The following is a 22,810-nucleotide window of genomic DNA, read 5'->3' on the forward strand; positions in this document are numbered from 1 at the left end:
ATTTACGCAATCACACAGTGATGATATACACAGCATATGATTTCTTCAGAATAAGAGTTCTAAGGTCAGACTGTAAAATCTTCTACTTAATTGTATTCGTTTAAAGATTATCTTTATAAGATACCTTTTGTACTCGGTATACTGTAACGGAATTACAAAGCTTTGTTCTTATAGGCACGCGTTGGTTTGTGTTATTTTTTTTATTTGGTGTGTTTGAGTAATGATATCAGCCTTATTGCAGGCTCATACTTATTATAAGGTTCTAGTCATCATAATTCCGTGCTCACGACAACCGGCTCCGAATCCTGATCGAAATTCTTGTCGTAGTCGGCGAACATGCTGAGCTCGCCCACCAGCTCCTTCTCGAGATCGAGGTCGTTCTGAACCGGTGGCTTCTCGAGATCCACGTCAACCTCTTCGTAGTTTAGAAATTTCCCCTTTTCGAGCTTCTCGTCGTCGAGTTCGTTGCTGACGTCATAACTGGCCTTGTTGCGATACTCTTCGAAGTTCGGGTTGACTTGGTACGTGAATGTTTGGGTCTGCATGCAAGACAAGATAGGTGTGACATAGAGAGTGAGAGATAGATAGAGAGAGATGAATATATTGATATAGACAGAGAAATATATCAATGAAGAAAATGTAGAGATATCAATAGACGAAGATAGGGAGAGATGTGAAGACAAAAAGATATACACAGAGAAAGGAATAGACGAATATAGATGATGAGAATGAGAGTGAGAGAAACAGAAGCAGAGGAGGGCAGGTCACGACGTAGCCATGGTAACGGGGTAGATAATGCAGGTTGACAGACGACGTGCGCGTGTGAAATAAAGACAAGAACATAAACAGATCGAAAAGACGGAATAGGGGAACCAAGAACCAAAGAAAAGTGAGAAAACACAGAATATGATAAAGGTGGACAGGTATTAAAAGTGCGTGACAACGAAAGTCAACACAAAGCCACAAGAATGTGAGCACATGTTACGTAAGAGTGATATTGTAAGATATGATTATGTTGGCGTCAAAGCGAAAAAAAAGATCGAAGATAGGGAGGCAGTAGATATGAAAGAATCGGGTGAAAATATAAGATCAATAAGGAGAGCAGGTAATGACAAGAGAACATGAAAATGTGAAACAGAATGATGCATTGGGGTCCTTAATGTTTATTGATAACTAATTTCGATTTTAACGTGTACATGGTTTGCACTGAAATAGCAAAGGGAATACTGAGAAAGGGGTATGGTGGTGTAAGTGATAAGTGTTTGCATATGAAACTGTGTATAAAACCAGACATTACAGTGAAGGGATGAACTGTTGCAACTACCCTGATTGAACAATTCATGCATTCGAAATACATGCAAACATTATTTACGGTAAAATACGCCGATGCGTACAAGATAAAGACTTGAAATACAATGGAGTACTCAGAGTGCGTGCACACAGTTTACGAGCACCGACTGTGCATGTAGTCCCTCACACAGGCATGGCTTTACTAATTAGTCCTCTAGGGAAAAATGCGTCTATATAAAATGCCACTGACGTCTTACAAAGTACAGTTGCCGGTGGGATTTTCCGATTTAAACAAAGTGATGCGCTTCAGCAATTTGCCAGTGGTTCAGACCTCGCTAATCGCATTTGATAACGGGAAGTCGGTACTCTTATTTTGTTGTTGTTATCGTTGTCTTGGATACTGTCCCTACGATGATGATTGTATTCCCTTGGATGGATTACAATAATATCCAAAGATGCTTATCGACGTGAAAGACGGAAATAATTCCGCTCAGACCTTGCCGTCACGTGATTACCTGACTCCTCATAAGATGATTGGCAATTTATCATTTGTATAGCTAAGTTTAAAATATGCACATTCAGCAACTGAGATTACACAGAGAGTGGCCATGAGGAAGGCCCACCCCTGGTTACCTCCAAATGTTCTCATCGATTACAAAATTGCTACCCTCCATCTTGTCCGCATGATACTAAATAGGCTGTATTTCCTGGGACTGTTTCCATTTGCCATTATACTATACAACTGTTATCTACAATATTATGTATAACTGACACTAAGCTCTCCATCACACTGACAATCCCACTTGGCAAGTCTCACTATCAATGTTTTAGCCGTAATCAGCGTCATCTCAGCGTACAAACTGTATTACAGTGAGTATCATGGTATATACCCAGACATCTTGTTTGTGCCCATCAACACGTACCCTCGGCAACACCGGTGTACGAGAACCCCTAGCAAAAAGGCTTTGTTGCAACTGCTACCCGGTACTTGTTTGAAAATCTACTTGTTTCAGAATATCTACAAAAATTTCTCTTGCACGTTACATGATAGGAAAACACCACCAAAAATATTCAGCACTGCTTTTTTTGAGAGCATGATAATTGCCTCCTCAGCGCAAAACAGACCATAATAGACAATGGAATAATATAATTTTTCAAGTTACACTATGAAGTGTGACATTTCGTGATGTATTAGTAAACATTGTATATGATTCCGCTCATCAGCGAGGTCTAGATTGTCGATGACGTCATAACCTCGTAGAAGACATCTCTCGTGACCGAGCAGCGCGTCTTACCTCCTCTTCTTCGTCGTCGCCGACGCCGCTCTCCGACTCGCCCTTGCTTCTGACATCGCTGTTCTGTCGCGGTATGGGTTTCGGCTGCCCGTGGTCGTACTCCCGCGCGGAGGGATTCGTCTGCAGAAAAACAAATGTGACCGATTCCACGAGAGTTAAAGGACAAGTTCACCTTCATAAACATAAGGATTGAGAGAATGCAGCAATATTAGTAGAACACATCATTGAAAGTTTGAGGCAAATCAGACAATCCGTTCAAAAGTTATGAATTTTTGAAGTTTTTGTGCAGTACCCGCTGGATGAGAAGACTTCTGCAGTGTATGAATAACTTAGATGTCACATGCGTACAACAATATAAGGAAAATATAAAGAGAATTTCACAAAATTCCATCTTTTGAAAAAAAGTACACATTCCCGTGACTCGTTACCAACAAATAGTATGGGTAATATTATTCCCCCTGCCTTTAGAAAGAGGCATTCAAGTGCTCTTTTATTATGCGAAAAAAAGTGAAAATATGTTGAATTTTCTTTTACATTTTCTTTATACTGTTGTACGCATATGACTCACAAGCTGTAGTAGTCTCCTCATCCAGCGGTTCCAACACAAAAATTTAAAAAATTCATAACTTTTGCATCGATTGTCCAATTTTCCTCAAACTTTCACTGATGTGTTCTACTAATATTGTTGCATTTTCTCAATCCCTATGTTTATGAAGGTGAACTTGTCCTTTAAGTTAAACACGGCAAAGAAGAAGGGGTGAAGTGATTTGAAACAAAGGTGTCCCAGTCACGATAAGGCAGAGGTAAAACAAAGGACAATACGCATATTTAAAAAAAAAGACTCAAGGAGAGTAATGATATATCGCTGTTTTGGGGTGATAAATCCTCATTATCTCAAAAACGTCAAAATGTTAGGAGAGCGAAAAACATGGCAGTCAAAACACTATAACAAATGGGCTCGTCTTTCCTTTGACATGTTGTGGCGGCTTCGTTTTCTTGGAATGGGTAAGACAGCTATATGATTTGGACAGGACATCACTTGCCTGATTATCTGGCGATTGATAATTTAAAGAATATATATATTTTCACAAAAATCGACGTTATATGACAGTCACGATTAATTACATTATTCTTGTAATATGAATTAACACCACCACATGAAACAAAAAGCGTCCAGACATTGCCAGAGTGATTCTCATTTTGAAATGAAATAATTTTATCCATAACAGGATACTGACGTATTTTTTTTCTCAATATGACGAAGACATTCTAACAGACGAAAACAACAACTATCCCCAATAGCGTGTTTATCTTCATGAAATCATTACACGGGACGGTCCAAACAAGATACCGAAGAGATCCGGTCAGCTTTTAAACCCTCACTATAAAGCCAACTGACCAGTCCTGGTGGTTGAATGGTCACTAAAGATATTGCCTGGGTTCTGCATTCTTGAAGAGGACAGACGCGAGGTAAATTCGCAGTTGCTGACCACCTTAACCTTCTCGGGACCACGAACTCATAATTCTATTGGCATTGCACATATAGTAGCATTGACTTGGCAACAGCAGGATTAAGTACTAGTCCAGTACGCTTCGAGTGGACCTACGATAGGTGATTATACCTGGGATTGGTACGAGAAACGGGTGGGTCAAGCTAGACCACCAAACCGAAACGATTACAGCCCAGTCTCATCACGGTAAAACTGTAAAGCTTACCGTGTAAGGCTGAGCGTCTGGTCCGTAGCCGACGGAGTCGATTTCGAGAGGGGAGAATCCAGTGAAAGTCGGATTGTCGTGGCCCTGGTTCTCGGAGTCGATCCGCCTCAGCGCTCGCTCGTCGCGCTTCTGAGCGATCTTCTCCAGCGCCCGCCGTTGCCGCGATCGCCAGTAGCAGAACCCAATGAGGAGAACGATGATGATGGCGATGAGGATGGAGCAGAGGATGGGCGCCACCAAGGCGGTGATGTTCTCGATGACGACGCGGATCGGGTAAGTGCCTGATCCTTCACCGTGCTCGTTGATGGCGGTGCACGTCAGGAGGATACCGTCATCATCCTGATGAGGAACGAGAACGAAAGGACTGTCGATGATAAATGAATCCCGAAACATTTGTACAATTTCTTGCATTCTGTCTAGAGTATATCAAGTCTTGCCGTGAACAGAAAGAGAACAATTTCTAAAAGTTTGACAGAAACGATACAGCCGATTTAGAATTTACAAAGACGTCCCGAGAGTGGCTTTACTCACTTTCTATGTACTTTAATGATCACATTTTGAAGACAATATATAGGAAATAGCCAAAACATCAACAGATCTGTGAAAATGAACCCCAAAAGGCACAACTTTTCCTTATCATGGTCATGATGGTTGTTGTTTTTGTGTAGTCTTCGCTTACATCTATTCATTCTGTGAGTGGGACCTTGAGGTGCTTAAAACTACACTATAAAGATAATATAAACATATACGGCATATATACAGCTGTACATCATTGATATAGAAGATTCGTGATCCACAGACAGATGATACAATCATGCGTATAATCTATTATGTCCATAAAGAAATACATAATGACAGCGAAAGACCTACAATAATGTATACAATCAATTTTGTGGACGATCGCAAAGCGCAATGTGTATGGTATAATGCAAGGGTAAGAACCTGAAATGCAATTGATTGCAAGGGGAATAAAATAAATAACAATGAGAACAAAACTGCGGCTTTCTTTCATGCTAGTTTGAACGTTTATCTTGATCACATTTAGATTAACCTACACCAGCAGCAATATCATACCGATCCAGCGAGACTATTATTCGCTGATATCATTGATTTCAGGTCAGGGTGAGAGAACAGGATATGAGAAAGAGATATAAAGAGGAAAAAAGATTATAAAAAGAGGGGGTGGAGGGATGACAGGAATTTCTTCTGTCCATCCCGTTCACTTATTTCATGTATTCAACGGCTTTCAGATTGGGGTCATGGGACTAGTAGTGACGTCATCATTTGACATAAGGCAATATTTGTCTCGTACTAGGTGGCGTCTGGAAAAAGCGACCTTCCTCCATTGTTAGTTTTGTGAGTCTTCTCCAAATACACACATTGGAGACAAAAATTTCAGTGAACAATAGCCCTTCGTGAAGGTAAATAGAGAAGACACAATACAAACATAGGCCTACATCTATTTTTCCTTCAATGTTGTTCCTGACAAAGCCCAACACCCAAGGAGAACAGTAGGTCTCATATCTTTGTGCACACATGCTGGTTGAGACGACAAGAACTACATTTTGTGTGTAGGTAAGGGAGAGGTGACCTTTGAACTTGACTGAATTGTGATTCTTACGAAAAGGAAGTAAATAGACTACATGTATTCGCCTCCAGTTTCCGCTGAAAGAACGGCGTCATGTGTTATAGTTATCGGTATCGTACATATCGTAATTATGATATCATTGTATGTTCTAGGTACGGCAGTATCAACTACATCAGCTAGTCAATCGATATCTCGTCAGCTTTTGATAAACACAAATAAACGTAAGATGTGTAATTGTCTTGAGGATCCTTGGTACATTGTACCTCATAGATTCTTTGATGACCATCTAGTCAATCTTGACTAATAATTTGGTATTTAACACAAACTCACAACTTATTAACAAACAGACTTACAGTGCTGATTTCACAAATGTGTTTCATAAAAGTCCATACGCTCTTTGTGCAAGCATTGACGCCCCCCCCCCCCCCATGCTTCTGGAATAAGGTATCATGAAACAATAAACTTGACCAGACAGGGACTTCACTACAATTTATTTTAAATGCGAACAGCATGAAGTATAAATCAGTAATATTGTACAGAAAGAAATTCACACAGTTTGAATGAATCATCTTGCAATAACCGCGTTATGAGAAGATTTTTAAATAATAATTTGTGTTAGTCACTGGAATGTCACATTGCAAGTTGAGTTATCTTTGCTGCAGTAATATAAATAACATATATGTTTGTCGAGAACATGTGAAAACGTCTGCGCTTCCACCAGTCAGGTTATTCCATAACACAGAGAGGGGATTTATCTATTTATTCATCCATTTTCTTTAGAGGGTATAGTTTTGGGGTTGCTGTTGTTGTGTTGTGTGTTTGTATTTGTGTATACAACTGTATATATGTGTGTGTGTGTGTGTGTGTGTGTGTGTGTGTGTGTGTGTGTGTGTGTGTGTGTGTGTGTGTGTGTGTGTGTGTGTCTAAAGCGTTAATTTGTATTGCTGTCAAAATGTGTTTTTAATGTTCTTTCAAGCCAAAACTGTACGGGTTGCTGACCCCCCCCCCCCCCATGTCATTCTGAAGTGCCACTGAATGCTTTACCAATATCTAAATTATCATAATCTCCATGATCTTAATTGATACACGTATAAACCTATTAGGCTTTTATTCATTACCATTACTTGATCACGCGCAACGTTACCTGCCTCTTCCAATAATTTCCGCAAAGCTATTGTACATATTATATATGCAATATAAAAACACTCAATATACTGTAAATAACAATGCAAAATGGCTAGATCCTTGTTTTTGTTACTATATCTTTTCTTGTTGTACTTATGTCTGTATTAGGAAAAAAAGTAAAACACGTTTCAAGCTGGTTTTATCTATATGACGTTGTGATGACAATAGGTCGTTCTCCGAGTTCACATCATCCTTAAACTCGGGTAGATTTTAGTCTGCAGCGGTGGCTAACAATGACAGTTTTTGGAAGTGTCGCGAGAATGCATTAGATGCCGATTACGAATTTATCTTTCTCTCCATCTCTCCCTCTCTACGTTTTTGCGTCTTAATCTTCCTTTTCTTTATTATCTTGTTCTTTTGGTTCATGGGAGGGTGAATTTGTGAGAATGATCGCATCCGTCGCCAAGACTTTGCAAGAAGTGAATACTTGGGTCGCTTTTGAAGTAGCTAATCCGCGGAACCTGCCGGTGGACAAAGAAAACGTTTGTTTCTGGTGCTCATGCTTTGTAACTCTATGCTTATCCTGCTCCACACAACGTTAACCTTCGTATGCATTATATATATATAGCAATGGACAGGAATGCATTCAGCTAAGAACGCAGGCTGTAAAAAACATAGTATAAAAACACTTTTTTTTTGTAAAGTCATCACGCTGAGATCCGTTGTGAGCAAACCATTCTTTTCCTGCAGATTTTTCTGCGGTTTATGGCTCTCCCAAGCTTGTTGACACAATGAGATATTATATATTCACTTCGATTTCAGGGGGGTTTTTTCAATAAAAACGACTGTCAAAAAGTTTTCCGTATAGTGTCGCACACCTGGAGATATTAGGCAGATACCAGAGAAATAATTCTCCGGGCAGGAAAACATTATTTGACTACTCTTGTTTGTCAGTAATATGATAACACATGTAGTAATAATACTGATGATTAAGTTGATGACGACGATAGACTGATTACATAATGATGATGATGATGATGATGATGGTGATGATGATGATGATGATGGTGATGATGATGATGATGACGACGAGGAGGAGGAGGAGGAGGTGGAGAATGATAACGAAAATAACAATGATAATGGTAGTATAATAATTGTAATAGTACTACTACTACTACTACTAATGATAATAATGATAATGATGATAATAATAATAATAATAATGATAACGATAATAATAATAATAATAATGATAATAATAATAATAATAATAACGATAATAATAATAATAATAATAATAATAATAATAATAATAATGATAATGATAATAATAATAATAATAATGATAATAATAATGATAAAGAAATATCATAAAAATAATAATGTGAATGCGAGTAGGAAAATACAATGGATATATCAAAGCGGGGCTCTAGCCTCAAGATAAAAATATGATATGTACAGCAAATGAGCTGTTTGATAATCAATAACATCACACCTTTTTGTAATTTGCATACATGTATGTGTTTCCGGTCATTACTATTGGGTGAAAACATTTTAAAATTATTTTCGAGTTGCTTATAGTTATTCTTACTCTGTTCAGGTTGTTTACAACTGTCACTCTATAGTTTTATAGCTGTTTTTTTTTTTCTGCTTTCACCTTATACAATAAACCTTTCACACGAAGAGTAACAAAAATATATATCTTTTTGATCCTTTTCACTGCGGTTGCAGGAATGCGTTAATGGTTCGCTGGGATCAAACATGTTCATAGTGAATAACATCAGCTTACGACATTGATTGATTATAACTATTTGATATGTAGAAACAGACATACAATAGTGGTGCTTACATGCATAGACCTGTGGAATAAGTTTTCAATTTGTTCATTTCATTTACAGGCAGACATCAGGAGCAGCAAGATCTGATTCCGTTTGGGTCTATTCTGAGATTTGGGATTCTTGGGTTCATCGAAACCAGTTCTTATCTTGTTCTACTTTTCTACCATTGGATTGTTTGCTAGTCTGTGTGTAGAAAAGAGACCTCACAAAGACAGCCCCCGTTTACATTTATATGTTTTCTGTGCGGGTATGCTTAGATAATTGACTTCAGCATTGCTAGAGAAAAGGGCACCACCTAGATTCTTGATGTGAATTACTTAAAGTATTCAAATCTGATCTACCAATATGTACACAGCTTTCGCGATTGCGCAACGGGGGAAAGTCGTCCCGTTGGCATAACATTGTACGGTGTATAGGAATGATATCTGTTCAACAATCATAGAAGAATCTACGTGAGATATTGAATCACATCTGACAAAATCCCATTTTCTTTGCTCATTTTTCCAATAATAAATTGGGAATTGATGAAGAAATAAACAGAAATGACTGGAAGTCACCTTTCAATATTCGTCAGCTTGTACATCGTTACGGCAATTCCATTCTATTGAACATCTGTCGTGTTTGTAAATCACAGCCAAAATCACGTGACTGTGTGACCTCCCAAGGTAAAACATGGCGCCACTTTGAGCAGTAATTCTTTAGTCTGTTTTTTTTTTCCTCTGTAAGTGGAATGCTCAATCTTCTACACTCCATCTTCTTTTACAGCAATTCTTCACATCTTACAGCATGCATAACTCACGTTACAGTTGATGATGTTGGCCGCAATCTGCTTTATAGCTGTGAATGTAAAAATCGCACTTTTGACAGAGTCTGCATGTAGAGTTTGTATACACTATAATACATTATCAAAGCAGATGGGACTGCAAAGCCGCTGTGTCCTTGTTAGACCAATTTTGGATTAATCGGATAATTAATCAAACGGCAACACAGAGCACACTACATGCCAATCTGGAATGGTGGGATCGTTTTCTGAAATAACAGACACGATAGCTGTCTCGTAGCTATGGCAGCATCAGATAAGGAAAATATCGTTTGTGTACTTTGTGAATATTCAATTGTGTTTATTTTTTGTTGTTGTTGTTGGTGGTGGTGGATTGTTTGTTTTCGTTTTTGTTTTTGATTGTTGTTGTTGTTTTGGAGTTTTGTTTTGTTTTGTTTTTTTGTATGTTTTTTTGTCAAGAGCCGTGGTGTTGATGCTATCCTAAGTGGCGTCTTTGCAAGATGCACTATCTGGCATGCCATGCCAAATAAAAAAACTGTAAGGTTTAGTATGTTGGGTAATGACTGGTTGAGGTTCATATATGTATTTCTCTCAATCCCTCTCCCTCACCCTCTTTCAGAGCCATTCTCTTATTGTATATCAAGATATAAGATACAATGCAAACACATGCATATGAAAATAGATAAATAGATAAATGAATGAATAGGCAAATGAATGTACATAATACATATCAAAATGAATATTTGTATATATATATACATATATATACATATATAAACATATAATAATAATCATCATCATCATAAATAACACTTCTATAGCACTTAATACTGAGACCTTTGATAGCGCTTAATACTGACGTTTCTAAGCGCATCAATGCATTAAAAAATATATGTATATATATACAAATGTATATATATATATATATATATATATATATATATGGGTGTGTGTGTGTGTGTGTGTGTGTGTGTGTGTGTGTGTGTGTGTGTGTGAATGTGTTTAGTGTGTTTTGCCATGATGAAATACTCGTTCAATATTACTGCGCAAGAATGACATCCACACTCAGTGAAACCTTTATTTGAACATCGACGCTTTACATAGAATTGTTGTGTAAATCATTTGAGATCTATTAATACAGAAATGGCATAATCATAAAAAGGGAAATTGCTCCTGTTTACATCACTTTTGCTAAGGCCTTATAAAAGCTTACCGTCTGGATGTCTGGAAGAACTAAGACTTGGTTGTTATCCTCGAGCATCGCCAGGTTGAATCGGCGATCGTACGCGTAGTCGATCTCCTTGTCGTTATACCTCCAAAAGAACGCAAACACGTTTGGATTCCCGGTCGCGTCGCATCGAAATCTTCCTTCTCTTCCCGTCCTGATGTCTCCCACTGTCGTGATTGTCACGACGGGAGGCGACGTCACCGTTAGTTCCACCTGACATCGCACGCTATTGACGGTCGTCGACAAACATTCGAACCTGTCGCCATTCATCGACGCATCGGCGATGACGCTCGTCGATATCAACGTCGGCACAGACGTCGACGCGTTGGACGTCGAAGGGAGAAGGTTGTTACTGGACACACGCCTCCACTGGAGATCGACGTTGGCGTCGGACGAAGCACAGTGCAACTGGACTTCATCATCGACATGGACCTCTCGCCTTGGTGACACCCAGCATTCTGGCGCGCCCGATGGGTCCAGGGTGGCTACGATCAACTCAGCTTCCTGCGAGGATGCTACTTCGATCGCGGTTCCATCGCCCCTTCCCGTCAGGTACATCACACACTTGTACACCCCCTCGTCTGCTCCGGACGCTGAGTTGATAACGAGATTATAGTCCCCAAGACTGACATCACCAACGACTTGGTATCTGTCTCGAAAGCCTTGCGGCACGTTGTAGTCCGGGCCGACGAATTGTGTGGTGATCGCCGGTATCTGCCAGTAGACCTCTGCCCCGTCCGGCCGGTTCAAGACCCTACATGGCATCACTACCCGGTTGCCTTCAACCACCTCCTTATCCTCCGGCTGGATGGAGAAATACTGTGCATGCGACAACGATGTCCTCGTCGTCAGGAGTACGAGTGAGATTGCAAGAAGACGGAAGCTGATTGTCGCCATGATTCCACACACACGTACATAGACACTAAATGAATGAAATAAGAGCTCCGAGTTGTACAATTACAAAAGTGGCTTCAAAACACAAGACACCGTGCTCTCCAATCTAAAAAAGCGAGAGTGAGTACGTACAAAAAGAAAGAAGATTTTTTCCTAGAGATTTAGTCCGTTTGTCCACCATGATACCGTCTACATGATTGCTGTTAATGGTAAGATTAAAGCAGGAGAAACATTCAAGCCAGGCGCATTTAGAACCGAAAGCGCCACAGGTTGTAGGAAACGAGCACTCTTTGCTATGCCGCTATAGGTAGCGGTCTCAAGTAACGGCTACCACACACACACACACACTCAACGATAGCTGCCGATTCGGGTGCCACGTACAGAAAACCTCGCACTGTACGAGATTATTCCCAGTCGTGCTGTCTTACGTAGATCTGTGCCGTGGTCCCAACAGCTTTGACTCACCCTGTTCAAGAATAACCACACCACACTCTCGGAACAATAGGCAACCTCTGAGCCGGCAGCTAATAAAGAAGCAAACGATCAGAATTGGCTGAAAGAGCAATGTCGTGTACTGCATTGACGTTCGCTGAAAGAACCAGTGCTTTTACAAACTCACTCAGCCGTAGTGCTGTCTTTTCAAACGTCTCAGAAATTCACTGTGTCTGTGTGTATTATCAACCCCACCTCTATTGTATGGAGTGGGGGTCAGGAATCCACCACACCCATGCCCTGGTGTGAGGATTTTTTAACTATTGTGTTACCAGTGTGTTTATTATACTTGCTTTCGTTTTCAAATTTCTCAAACTTCTCCATCGCTTTTTGTCTCTGAAGTATAATTTGCTAGTCCATTTGCATTCGAGCCTACTTTATACTATGAAGAGGCAAGCACTCAGATGAAATACATTTACACGTATCTCATACATTTCTCTCTCTTTCTTATATATTTTTTCATATATTATACATGTATATGTATACACGTGTGTATATGTCAAGACGGAAAGATGGAAGAAACGATTGGACTAGGCCTATAGACATGATAGACCTCACCCAATCCCATATGAATAAAACGATAACATTACCTCTCTTTGAGAGAATCCCTATTTTCGATAAGACACACACACACACACACACAGATATATATATATATATATATATATATATATATATATGATTATATGTATATATATATACATATATATATATATATATATATATATATATATATATACATATACACTCAGCAAAAAAAAAAGAAAGTAAACACTTTTTCGAGGTCATGTTTTTCATAGAAAATTTTTATAAAAATCAATGTATTATATACCATATTAAATGGAATTTAATTGGCTATCAAGCTAACAGGTTAATTAAATAGAAAACTTAACGCATGAGTAAGCACAATCGTTTTTGTCCTCCAAGGCACAAAATTAAAAATTGCAAAAATTGACATGTTCTCTTTCATTTGCAAGTGCGCTTCACGATAACATTGACAACAAAAGACCGGTTTAACACAATGAGAGACATGAATGAAATAGGAAAAATAAGTTTTTGATCTCTTTATCTTTTTATAACCTCTAAGAAAAACAAAGTGGGAAACTAAAGGGGAAAAATAAGAATTTTCTGTCAAGTCAAACTTCAAATGACAGGGAATAATAAGCATAAAGATGATTAAATGAGTAGAATGTCTTTATTTGTTTCTTTTAATCTAGTGATTTAAGTATCCATGTGACAATTTCATGAACCAAACATTATCTACAATTTCCTGATTTAAAAAAAAAAGCTCAAATTTGTACCATTTTTGTTTATTATTACTTCTTCTCTTATTAGATTTGAACTTTGTTTTGACATAAAGATGCTTTATTTTTAGCCTTCGTTAATCTTTTGGGCTTTAAAGATATCATAGAGATCAAAGGTTTAGTTTTTCAACTTAATTCATCTTTCTTTTTGTGTGAAATTTGCTGTTTGTTCTTATTGTTCAATAGAAGAACACATACGCATGAATGACAAGTTGTTCAATTTTCCAATTTTTACTTTTGTGTCCTGGAAGAGAAAAACAATGGTGTTCACTACTCATGCGTAAAGTTTCCCTTTATGTTGACCTACCAGGTTGATAGCCAATTAGATTACCTTCAATATGGTATATAATACATTAGCTTTCAGCCAAATATTCTATGACAAATCTAAACTTGAAAAAGCGTTTACTTTCTTTTTTTTTGCTGAGTGTATGTATATCCTAATATACTGTGTCTTCACTACGTATCTACAGCCACTCAGTTTAAGTAAGAAAACCAAGCTTGTGTTACCCCAAGAACATTTTCATCTCATGAAATCTGCCGAAACACTCAAAATGAATAGATAAGAGGTTTGCTCTTTCCGACTTAAAGGTGAATTTCAGTTGCTAAGAGAGAGTATACGAGTACAACAGTGGAATTTGATCTAAACCGGTTTAAAAATTAGGGAAGTTATGGCATTGAGAAGTTTCGCTTATATCTGCAGAACAGTTCTCGTACGGATGATATGAATATGCAAATGAGTGAGCTGATGATGTCATCACCTCACAATTTTCCATTCACCGTGTGCAAAAAAAAAAAGATGAAAATTCAATGTTTCTGTTATTAAAGTGTAGGCCAAAAACATGATGTTATTTCGAGTTGAGTAACTTCAGAATAATAAATCAGTTAGACATATCAGATTAGATACTGGGGTGTAACTGCGTTGAATAAAGAACTGAACATTTCAGAATTTTATGTGCAACATATATGGCTATTTGCAAGTGTCTGACGTCATCACCTCACTATTCGCGTGTTCACAATGATTTTATTGACTGTCAAAATTTTCACAACTTCATTATTCTTCATCCGATTTTGATCACATTTCCATTTTGAGCAGAGAAAATTTTACCCTTTCTTTTAAGACATATTTTCAACTGCAGCATTGGAATTCCCCTTTAACCGTTTCGTGAGAGAAAGCTATCGTGCGATTTCTCTCTTCAGTGACGAATAGAATCAAACAATCATTTTCAATAGATTCAATGAATTAGATCTTCAGCCCGCCACGAAAATCGATCAGCAAAGTGGCGCTATGTCAAGGTGAATAGGTCATCTTGTGCTAATGCAGATGCATACTATACCATGTCCACACAGACAGTGAATGTCACTATTGAATAGCACGCGATATCATAGTAGTCGATGATTGCTTGTGGTACCTGTTGTTGTTGGGATTTGTTTGTTGTGGTTTTTTGTTCTTATCAGCCCTACTTCTCTTACCAAGTCTAAAACTCGGTCTAAATCTCGATAGGCCATTTTCGTAATGTATTCAAATTATGGATATTTCATTCCCGGGAACATAGAGACGAGATATTTCATTAACCCGCTTTTCTTAAATAGAATTCAATTGCTGGAATCCAGTTCGCATGAATTACTTGTTGCTATGTCGGATAAGCCTCAGACAAGCTTTCCGGCTGTCAAGAACTACCTCTGTTCAAAGATTATGCGTTAAATTTGAATATGTTGCGAAAACATCCTATTGGGTTTGTACAAACTTATTTGATTTGTATTAATTGACTCAAGCTATTTCATTTTATCATGGCATCCCAACACAAGCTACCTGTTAGTGTAACTTTTCGGGACATGTTGTCATTAGATCTCTGTATAGCTGTCGTGTTCCATAAATGTATCCTTGCCATTGACGTGATCTGAATGAATAAATGTATTTGAACCTACAAGAAGACAAGTACACAATAAACCTTAACTATATCGGTATGATTCTTGATTAACTGGTACATCATTTTTATAAAACTTCAACTATGAATCAGTTATAATTTTATAACGTTTGCTTGTTTACATGCATATGTCAGATCATGCCTAATGAACAATATAAAATGATAATATGCAATGGGGTAGTTAAGGTACAGATGATCAAGGTGGTGATTTAGTTCTGGATTGAGAAGTATTGGAAGACGCAGAAGCAGGAAAATTTGTAAGAGTTATACATGGCGGTAGTTGTACAATTTGCTTATACTGAATGCAGTAGGGTGTTTGCATTCGTATTTTATGCCGTGTGTATATGTAAATGCATAATATTTATTAGATTATGCTCAAAGAATCTAATCCTTTAAGTCATCATTGTAACAAATATTTTCTTTGTTCAAAATATTGCACATATTACTGTGGACATTGATGTCTGTTCTGTCAGACAACACTCATGTCTGCAAGATATAACGAAAGCAAAACATAAACAAGCCAACCTGCGCAATTAATATCAAAATGACGTATATGACACTACGATGTATTTTTTCCCTGATGAGACAATCAGACCGCCAATGTCAATAACGACAGTCACGCCGCATTGTTCTTCAAAGGTAGATGCCTCCAACCTACTGTGGCGTATACATCGCACTTGTTTCTGCATAAATTAATCTGATTCCATGACAAGCACACAAGGTAGATCGCCGTGCAGAAAGATCAATAATGTATCGAGCGACATGCAAATAACCGATGATTGTCCTGGCGGGAAATACAAGGTCAACCCATCAATTGAAAGACAACCAATATCTGCACGTTTTGTATTCTTAGAATTCGTCACGATCAGCCCCTACATTGTAGTCGCAGTATCATACTCCAGAGATCAACCTGAAATCGTCCCCTCGACCAACAGAGGGCGTAATTTTTTGCGCATTTTGCGACTATCCGCATTAATTGGAGAATCATTAAGTTTTTTTATACCCAAATATTTGCACCAATTTGATCATTGAACTAAGCATTAAAAAGGTAGAATATAGTTCGATTACGTTGGTCCTATCACCACCTATGCTTTTGATAGTCACATGCCTGTTTCCCAAGTTTTCTTGCCTCGATAGACACAGTGGAGTTAAAGACCAGTTTCGTCGTTGCCCTCTGTATTGGTTGTCAATAGTCATTGCCAACGATTTACGTCAGTAACTTGTTTGGAAGCTGTAATAACACAGCATGTTGTGACTGTTACTGATGTAAGGGTAACAAAAATTCCCTCCATATTTATACAGTAAACTCGAGAGCAGACGACATCAGTTTACACTGTCAGAAAGAAAGAGCTTTGAAAGGCGGCAATTACCTTTCGTATCCAGATTGTAGAAAGTGACCATAAAATCATTCTTAGTGGCTTCTAGCAATGAACATTGTTTTAGGTGTATTGCTAAATTAATTCAAAACGCCGTTGACAAGATCATCTTTTTTAGAGCGAATGGAGGTAACGCTTTTCGGAATCCTTTACGTTACTACAGACGGCAAGCATTCACGCCGGAGTTGACATCAACGGAAAATAACATAATGATATTAGAAATCGATCAAATCAAGCTGTTGGGGATAAGATATATACAATTACAATGTCGGCTCAAAGTTTAAACTTGATGTCGAGTTAAAGGGAAAGTGTCATTCCGAACTTATTCAGTTATTTTTCCAGGACCACGATAGTGATAACCATATATAGCTCTTTCGTTTCTTGTACAGCTTACAATAATGTAATCATTATCATTAATTGCCCAGGGAGACTTTGCCTTGTCTATAATGGTTTCGAAGGATTACGTGGATTACCGGAACCTAAGTAAATACAATAATTTGGTTTGTTGCATGAAATAATTGTCCTTGTTTTCGTCCTCTTCCTCGACAACATTGATCAATTTAATCATCACTGTCATCGTCATCATTGTCATGTTCTTCGTCAGCATCTTCACCAACAAAATCAGCCTCACAATCACTTTCATTGTTGTCAACGTCAACATCGTCTTCATTGTCTTCATAATAGCAATCATGTTCATCAACATAATCATCACCATATTGAGCCTAATTCTGTAATCATTATTGTCATTAACGTAAATCTCCCCATCATCATCCTTATCGTTATCACCAGAATCAGAATATCTAGCAATATGATGCTGAAGATCTTTTAAATTGACGACGACCACTCTGAAAACCAGCAGGAGCAATGGCTTGGAAGACAACCAGAAGTTTCGCTTGAGTAGGGAATAAATATATGAAGAAATGAACATGTACACAAACGATCATGGTCACAAATGAAGAATGTATTCATCTGTATGATTTTTAATAACGTATAAATCAATGACATTTCCATGGCAGACGATTATTTACAATGCGCATTTCATGCAGCTGTCATCACAGACGACTAGTAATAATCTGAGTAAAAAGTGTCCAATTCACAACGATCACTTCAAACACAAAATTACATAACCGATACCTGAATAATTGAAGCCGCGAACTACAAATTCGTCGAATAGTTTGACAGTTATGTACATGAACGTATTTCTGCGGAGGACGTTTTCTCTTTTTTTTTCGTCCTAAAGCTTTGTACGATTGTAAAGATGTAAAAATTAAATTCAAACTATGGCGAACTTTGATATAACTGCACTTTTTAGTACTGATTTAATACAGACACAGTCAACACTGGTTTCTAATTGTAACATATATCAAGGTATCGATATTTGAAAGACACGAAATTTAATACTGTGAGAAGATTAAAGATATCACTCGATATAAAAGTTGGCCTTGATGTTACAGAATGAAATTTTACAGAGAGAATTGTAAAAAGTGCGTCGGTCATAAAAACAGAAAACAAGAAAGCTTTGGATCTTCGAAATTTCATGTATTTTCACATAACGATGATATCAGTCATAATCGCTATTCTGCAATTAGATGCACATTATCACTATACGTTTTTAAAAATCTAGAAATTATTAAATATACTTTATAAGCGTAAGCGTATTGTAATACAATGTATACGACTTTCGGTGGCACGACTGGCAGACTTTGGATCCGAAATAAATCACAATAGCTTCAGAATAAACATGCCTGTTTATTTCAGATGAAAAGTCGCTTAATCGTGCAACCGAAAGTCGTATAGTGTGCGGGCTTTAGGCAATACATGACCAGTCAAATTCACATAAAAATCAAAATTGGTTCGTTCGTTTGATAATACCATGTCTTATTACGTTCAATTTTAAACATGTATAGAAGTTTCTCACCCACGGTGGATATTCGACTTTGTTGCTGATAGTGGCTAAAACAATATCATGAAAAACATGAATAACGCAGTACACTGCGCTTGAAATCTCCTCAGTTACGTTTGGGTTGAAACATAATGAAAAAAAAAAGATAAATTACAACAACGTTGAAATCGCAAGGCATAATGTACATCATGATTCATATGCCTACAGAACGGTATTAAGTCAAAGAAATTGTGTTTTTCCCATTTCATCCAATGATAAAAACAGCGGTTGTGTTTACATGTTATCGTAATTTCAGCGAACTAGAGGAAATATAACCGTACAATAACAGATAACTATGGTGTGTAGTTCCACCATTACTGGGGAAGAAACGTGATTGTGGTCAGATTCTACGTGGCGCGCCCATGTAAATGTGTTGTAGGCTTTCAAAAAGCCCTACGAGGTCAAGACGGTAAAACAACAGCGTTTTGCTGTCAAGTTCGTTAACATTGTACAAACGTACTCAGCGGTGGTGTCGCTCAGCCGATGGACAAAAGTGTGACGTAAGGACCAAGTATAGGCCTAGCTGTTCCCAACAACAACAACAATAAATCTTAATTTTCTATTGTGAAGCTCATGATAATGTGAGCCCCCTTTTTTATTCATTTATTTATTTGTTTATTTATCTATTCATTTATTTATTTACTTATTTATCTATCTATTTATTCATCTATTTTTTTATTTTATTTTATTTTTTTTTTGGGGGGGGGGGGTCCTGGCATGGTCATATTTTATGATCAAATTTGTATTTAATTCATACAAAAAAGGCAAACAAACAAACCTTTACTGAAAGTAGAAAGGAAACTTCTACTCAGCAGGCCACAGTAATACATTATAGTTTAGCTGCTCGATCAATACCAAAACCTTGTACCCGTATTCATAGTGAACATGTATCGAGATGTTACGATATCGTCGTCTGTATCCACGCTAGCCTCATCAGTGTTGCCACTGCTCTACAACGGGACCCTGCTATCATAATTACCCTAGCGTTGCTAGGTACCCATCTATACACCTGGGTGAAGAGGGACGTGGTCGGAAAAATCATCTTGCCCGAGGACGTATAGGCACTTCACGGGATTCGAACTCGGGACCTGCGACTGAAAGTCCAAAGTCTTGTCGACTATGCCACAGTGCTCCCGTGGATTGCATAGGGTTACCCTGATTGTCAACGTCACAATTGCTCGTCGCCCAATATGTTCATTGGAACCCTGTTGCTGAAATCGAGTTCGGCGTAGATGACGGTGTCTGGCTGCCGTCCGTGATTGGCTGATTCAGAAATATTTGCAGGGGACGTCAGAGATAATGAAGGCACCGAAGATTTACCAGAACCCCTCCTCTTTGTGAATTTACTCTTCCGGCCAATTGATGCATCCAGGTCATTTATGGAAGAAGTGCCAATTGGATCTGAGGATGTTCCGGGTTGTGATTGGTCAGGTTGACCATTTGTTGGGGAGGTAGTTGGACTTCTGGGCGTTACATTCAAGTCTATGCTGAGAGACGACGGCGTGTCACGGTCCCTCTCGTCCAGCGAACTGGACGCAGAGACAACGTCAGCATTTTCGACCCGAGACGTCCCGGAAGGACTTCGCTGCTTCTTCTTTAACTTTCTGATTTCTGACGGTTTCAGCTTGTCGATTTCCGAGTGTTTCTTTGATGGAATGGATCCCCGTTTCCCGCGCTCCATGTTGTTTCGAAGCGTGCTGTTAGGAGATTTCTGGGAGAGTTCGACTCTCGTCATGACGGAGGATACGACATCGGGTTGGTTATTGCTAATAACACTGTTGTCGAGACCTGTTTGGTCATCGTCGTCGTCGTCGACAATGACTGTTGGGAAACCGTGTCCCGCCGCGATCGCGTCTGCATCCAGGACCATCTGAGGATCTGGTGTCTGTCGCTTGCAGAATCTACACTGACGATGACGGAAGAGAATGAATAGCACGATGAAGAACAGAAGGATGACGACTACGCTTAGGAGACCGACCACGATGAATGGAATGAAGGCATCAACGGACGATTCGTTGTTTTTGGGGTAAGGACCCAAGGAACATCTATGCGGTGAGGATATACCTGGGACGGAAGCCTCGCAAGTAAACGTGACCCTGGTGTCACCCGATAACACTTCATAATGCGTCACTGTCACTGTCGTTCCATTGTAGGTTGTTCTACCGGCAATCACGCTCTCGTCGTTTCGGAGCCAACGCAGCTGCGTCCTCGTGCTGCCCGTGGAGGCGCAGGATATTTCCACAATATCCCCGGCCTGCAATAGCTCATCAGCTGGCGACCGTTGGCATACAGGTAACCAAGACGGCGGTAGGACAGTCAACGTCACGTTGGGCGTTGACGCTGCTCCATAAGTACAGCTGTAGAGTCCACTGTCAGTCATCTTCGTCGAGTTAATGAACAGGTTGTAGGTACCCGCATTGCGGTTGCCCGCGATAAAGTACCGATTTTCCCGCCCGTTCCATAACTCTTGGGCCGTGGGCGGGTTCCCGACGTAGCGATACCAGCGTGGCGTCTCGTCCAGGGGCACTTCTCCGATCTCGCATTCAAGGCTAACCGTCCCGGTAGCAACGACCGCCGCATCTGATGGCGAGATTGTAAATTGACCACCCACACCGATGACGTCCCATATGATCATCAAAATCAGAGGAAGCAGGTTGCCCGACCACGTACGCTTCATGATCATTCGTCAGTCTTAAAGTTGACAAGTCTAGGAATAAATGACATGTGATATGAGCTCAAAATGTCCGATGATATCATTTTGTTGTACGCCTCAAACTTAAGGCAATCTTGGAACTTTGCGGAATCCAGTGGAATGTTTTTTGGCCGTGTGCTTCCTCATTGGTGCATGGGTAGCTCAAATAAAACGGATGCCGAGTTGAATGTATTCTCAGGGCTCCCTGGGAGAGGAATCAGACGAGTAGACACAAAGAATACAGATTATTATCGAGATTCAATTGTAATGCCAGCAATGTTATTCCAGAAGAATGAACTTAATCAACCGGGGACTATTTATATCCCCCTCCCTCCCCCCCCCCCCCTCATTCACAGTCATGTTCGAATAATTTTGCCTAACACTAAGTTTTTATGTTCTTGTCGTTAGGTTGTAATTTTGATATCAGACATCTCATTTGGCAATGACTGGAGAAAAAAAATGAAACGTAGTAAATGTTACACAGAAGTGAGAAACTATTAATATCTTTTCATTTACGTTCATATGGAAAGTGCACTACTATGTACGGATGCGCATACACAGGTATGATACAAATATATTAGTGTATTCCTTTTCAAATTGCAAAAATAAAAAAATTACACCAGAATACAAACTCCCGATAAAAAATAAAGCTGTGACAGTTTGTTATCTTTTATTGTATGATTTGAAATGATTGTACATTATAAAGCAACATCAAAATAACCAGCTCCTGTAAAGATGTGTTTGTTGTCGTAACAATTTGTTGATTGAGGAGGTGTGCTGTATAACAAACAAACAACAAATTCACTTGTGAAACTGTTGAAACTTGATAACCTTTCGAAGGGATAAGAAAAGGTGTCTTTTCAGTCCCACTGGACGATATTTTTTTCTTACCGTTCACATCTGAAACTTATCAGTTTATTCCCTTTTCACTCCCCACACATTTCACTCAGTACCTTTACAAGTGCTAGTGTGAAACAGATGTCTCACAATTACTGAAAGCATAGTGGGAGACTAAATGACTGCGTAGATTTGTTACCCCCATTGCGGTGGTTTCAGACGAGGGAAACATAATGAGTTGCGCCATGCATGTCTTCCCTAAGTTAACAATCTCAATTTGGGATCATCGATGCGACAATCATTCAGGGCGGATCAATGCATCTTTGGCGGATTGAGAATCGCAGTGGGCTGCGAAGAAGAGGTTTGAATTCATTACAACCAAAAATAACCTACGCTACCATGACTACGAACAAAGTGTTTCGAATGATTTCGAAAAACAACTATGAAAGCAGGCATGGCTGTTGGGAGTGAAATGGTAATTTGTTTG

The 22,810-nt window shown here is 38.9% G+C and overlaps 1 protein-coding gene across 1 annotated transcript; it reads right to left on the bottom strand.

The window, feature by feature from the left end:
- Positions 1-269: 269 nt before the first annotated feature.
- On the bottom strand, positions 270-11,758 carry LOC139731286 (cell adhesion molecule 4-like). Its single transcript, XM_071642175.1, has 4 exons — positions 10,847-11,758; positions 4,302-4,640; positions 2,586-2,705; positions 270-539 (listed from the first exon to the last, which is right to left on the bottom strand). The coding sequence occupies exons 1-4, from the start codon at positions 11,756-11,758 to the stop codon at positions 270-272; spliced, it is 1,641 nt and encodes a 546-aa protein (XP_071498276.1).
- Between the last annotated feature and the right edge of the window lie 11,052 nt (positions 11,759-22,810).

This window comes from Diadema antillarum, unplaced genomic scaffold (assembly GCF_040938485.1).
Source record: "Diadema antillarum isolate AM-2024a unplaced genomic scaffold, OU_Dant_1.0 scf00000022, whole genome shotgun sequence".
Lineage (NCBI taxonomy): Eukaryota > Metazoa > Echinodermata > Echinoidea > Diadematoida > Diadematidae > Diadema > Diadema antillarum.

Bases quoted from the DNA above. Each gene is read 5' to 3' on its own strand.
- LOC139731286 (XM_071642175.1), bottom strand. From the start codon at position 11,758: ATGGCGACAATCAGCTTCCGTCTTCTTGCAATCTCACTCGTACTCCTG. The intron at 4,641-10,846 runs GTAAGCTTTTAT...GTTCCTCATCAG, and splicing joins TTCTTCCAGACATCCAGACG to GATGATGACGGTATCCTCCT. The intron at 540-2,585 runs GTAAGACGCGCT...TCTTGCATGCAG, and splicing joins GCGACGACGAAGAAGAGGAG to ACCCAAACATTCACGTACCA.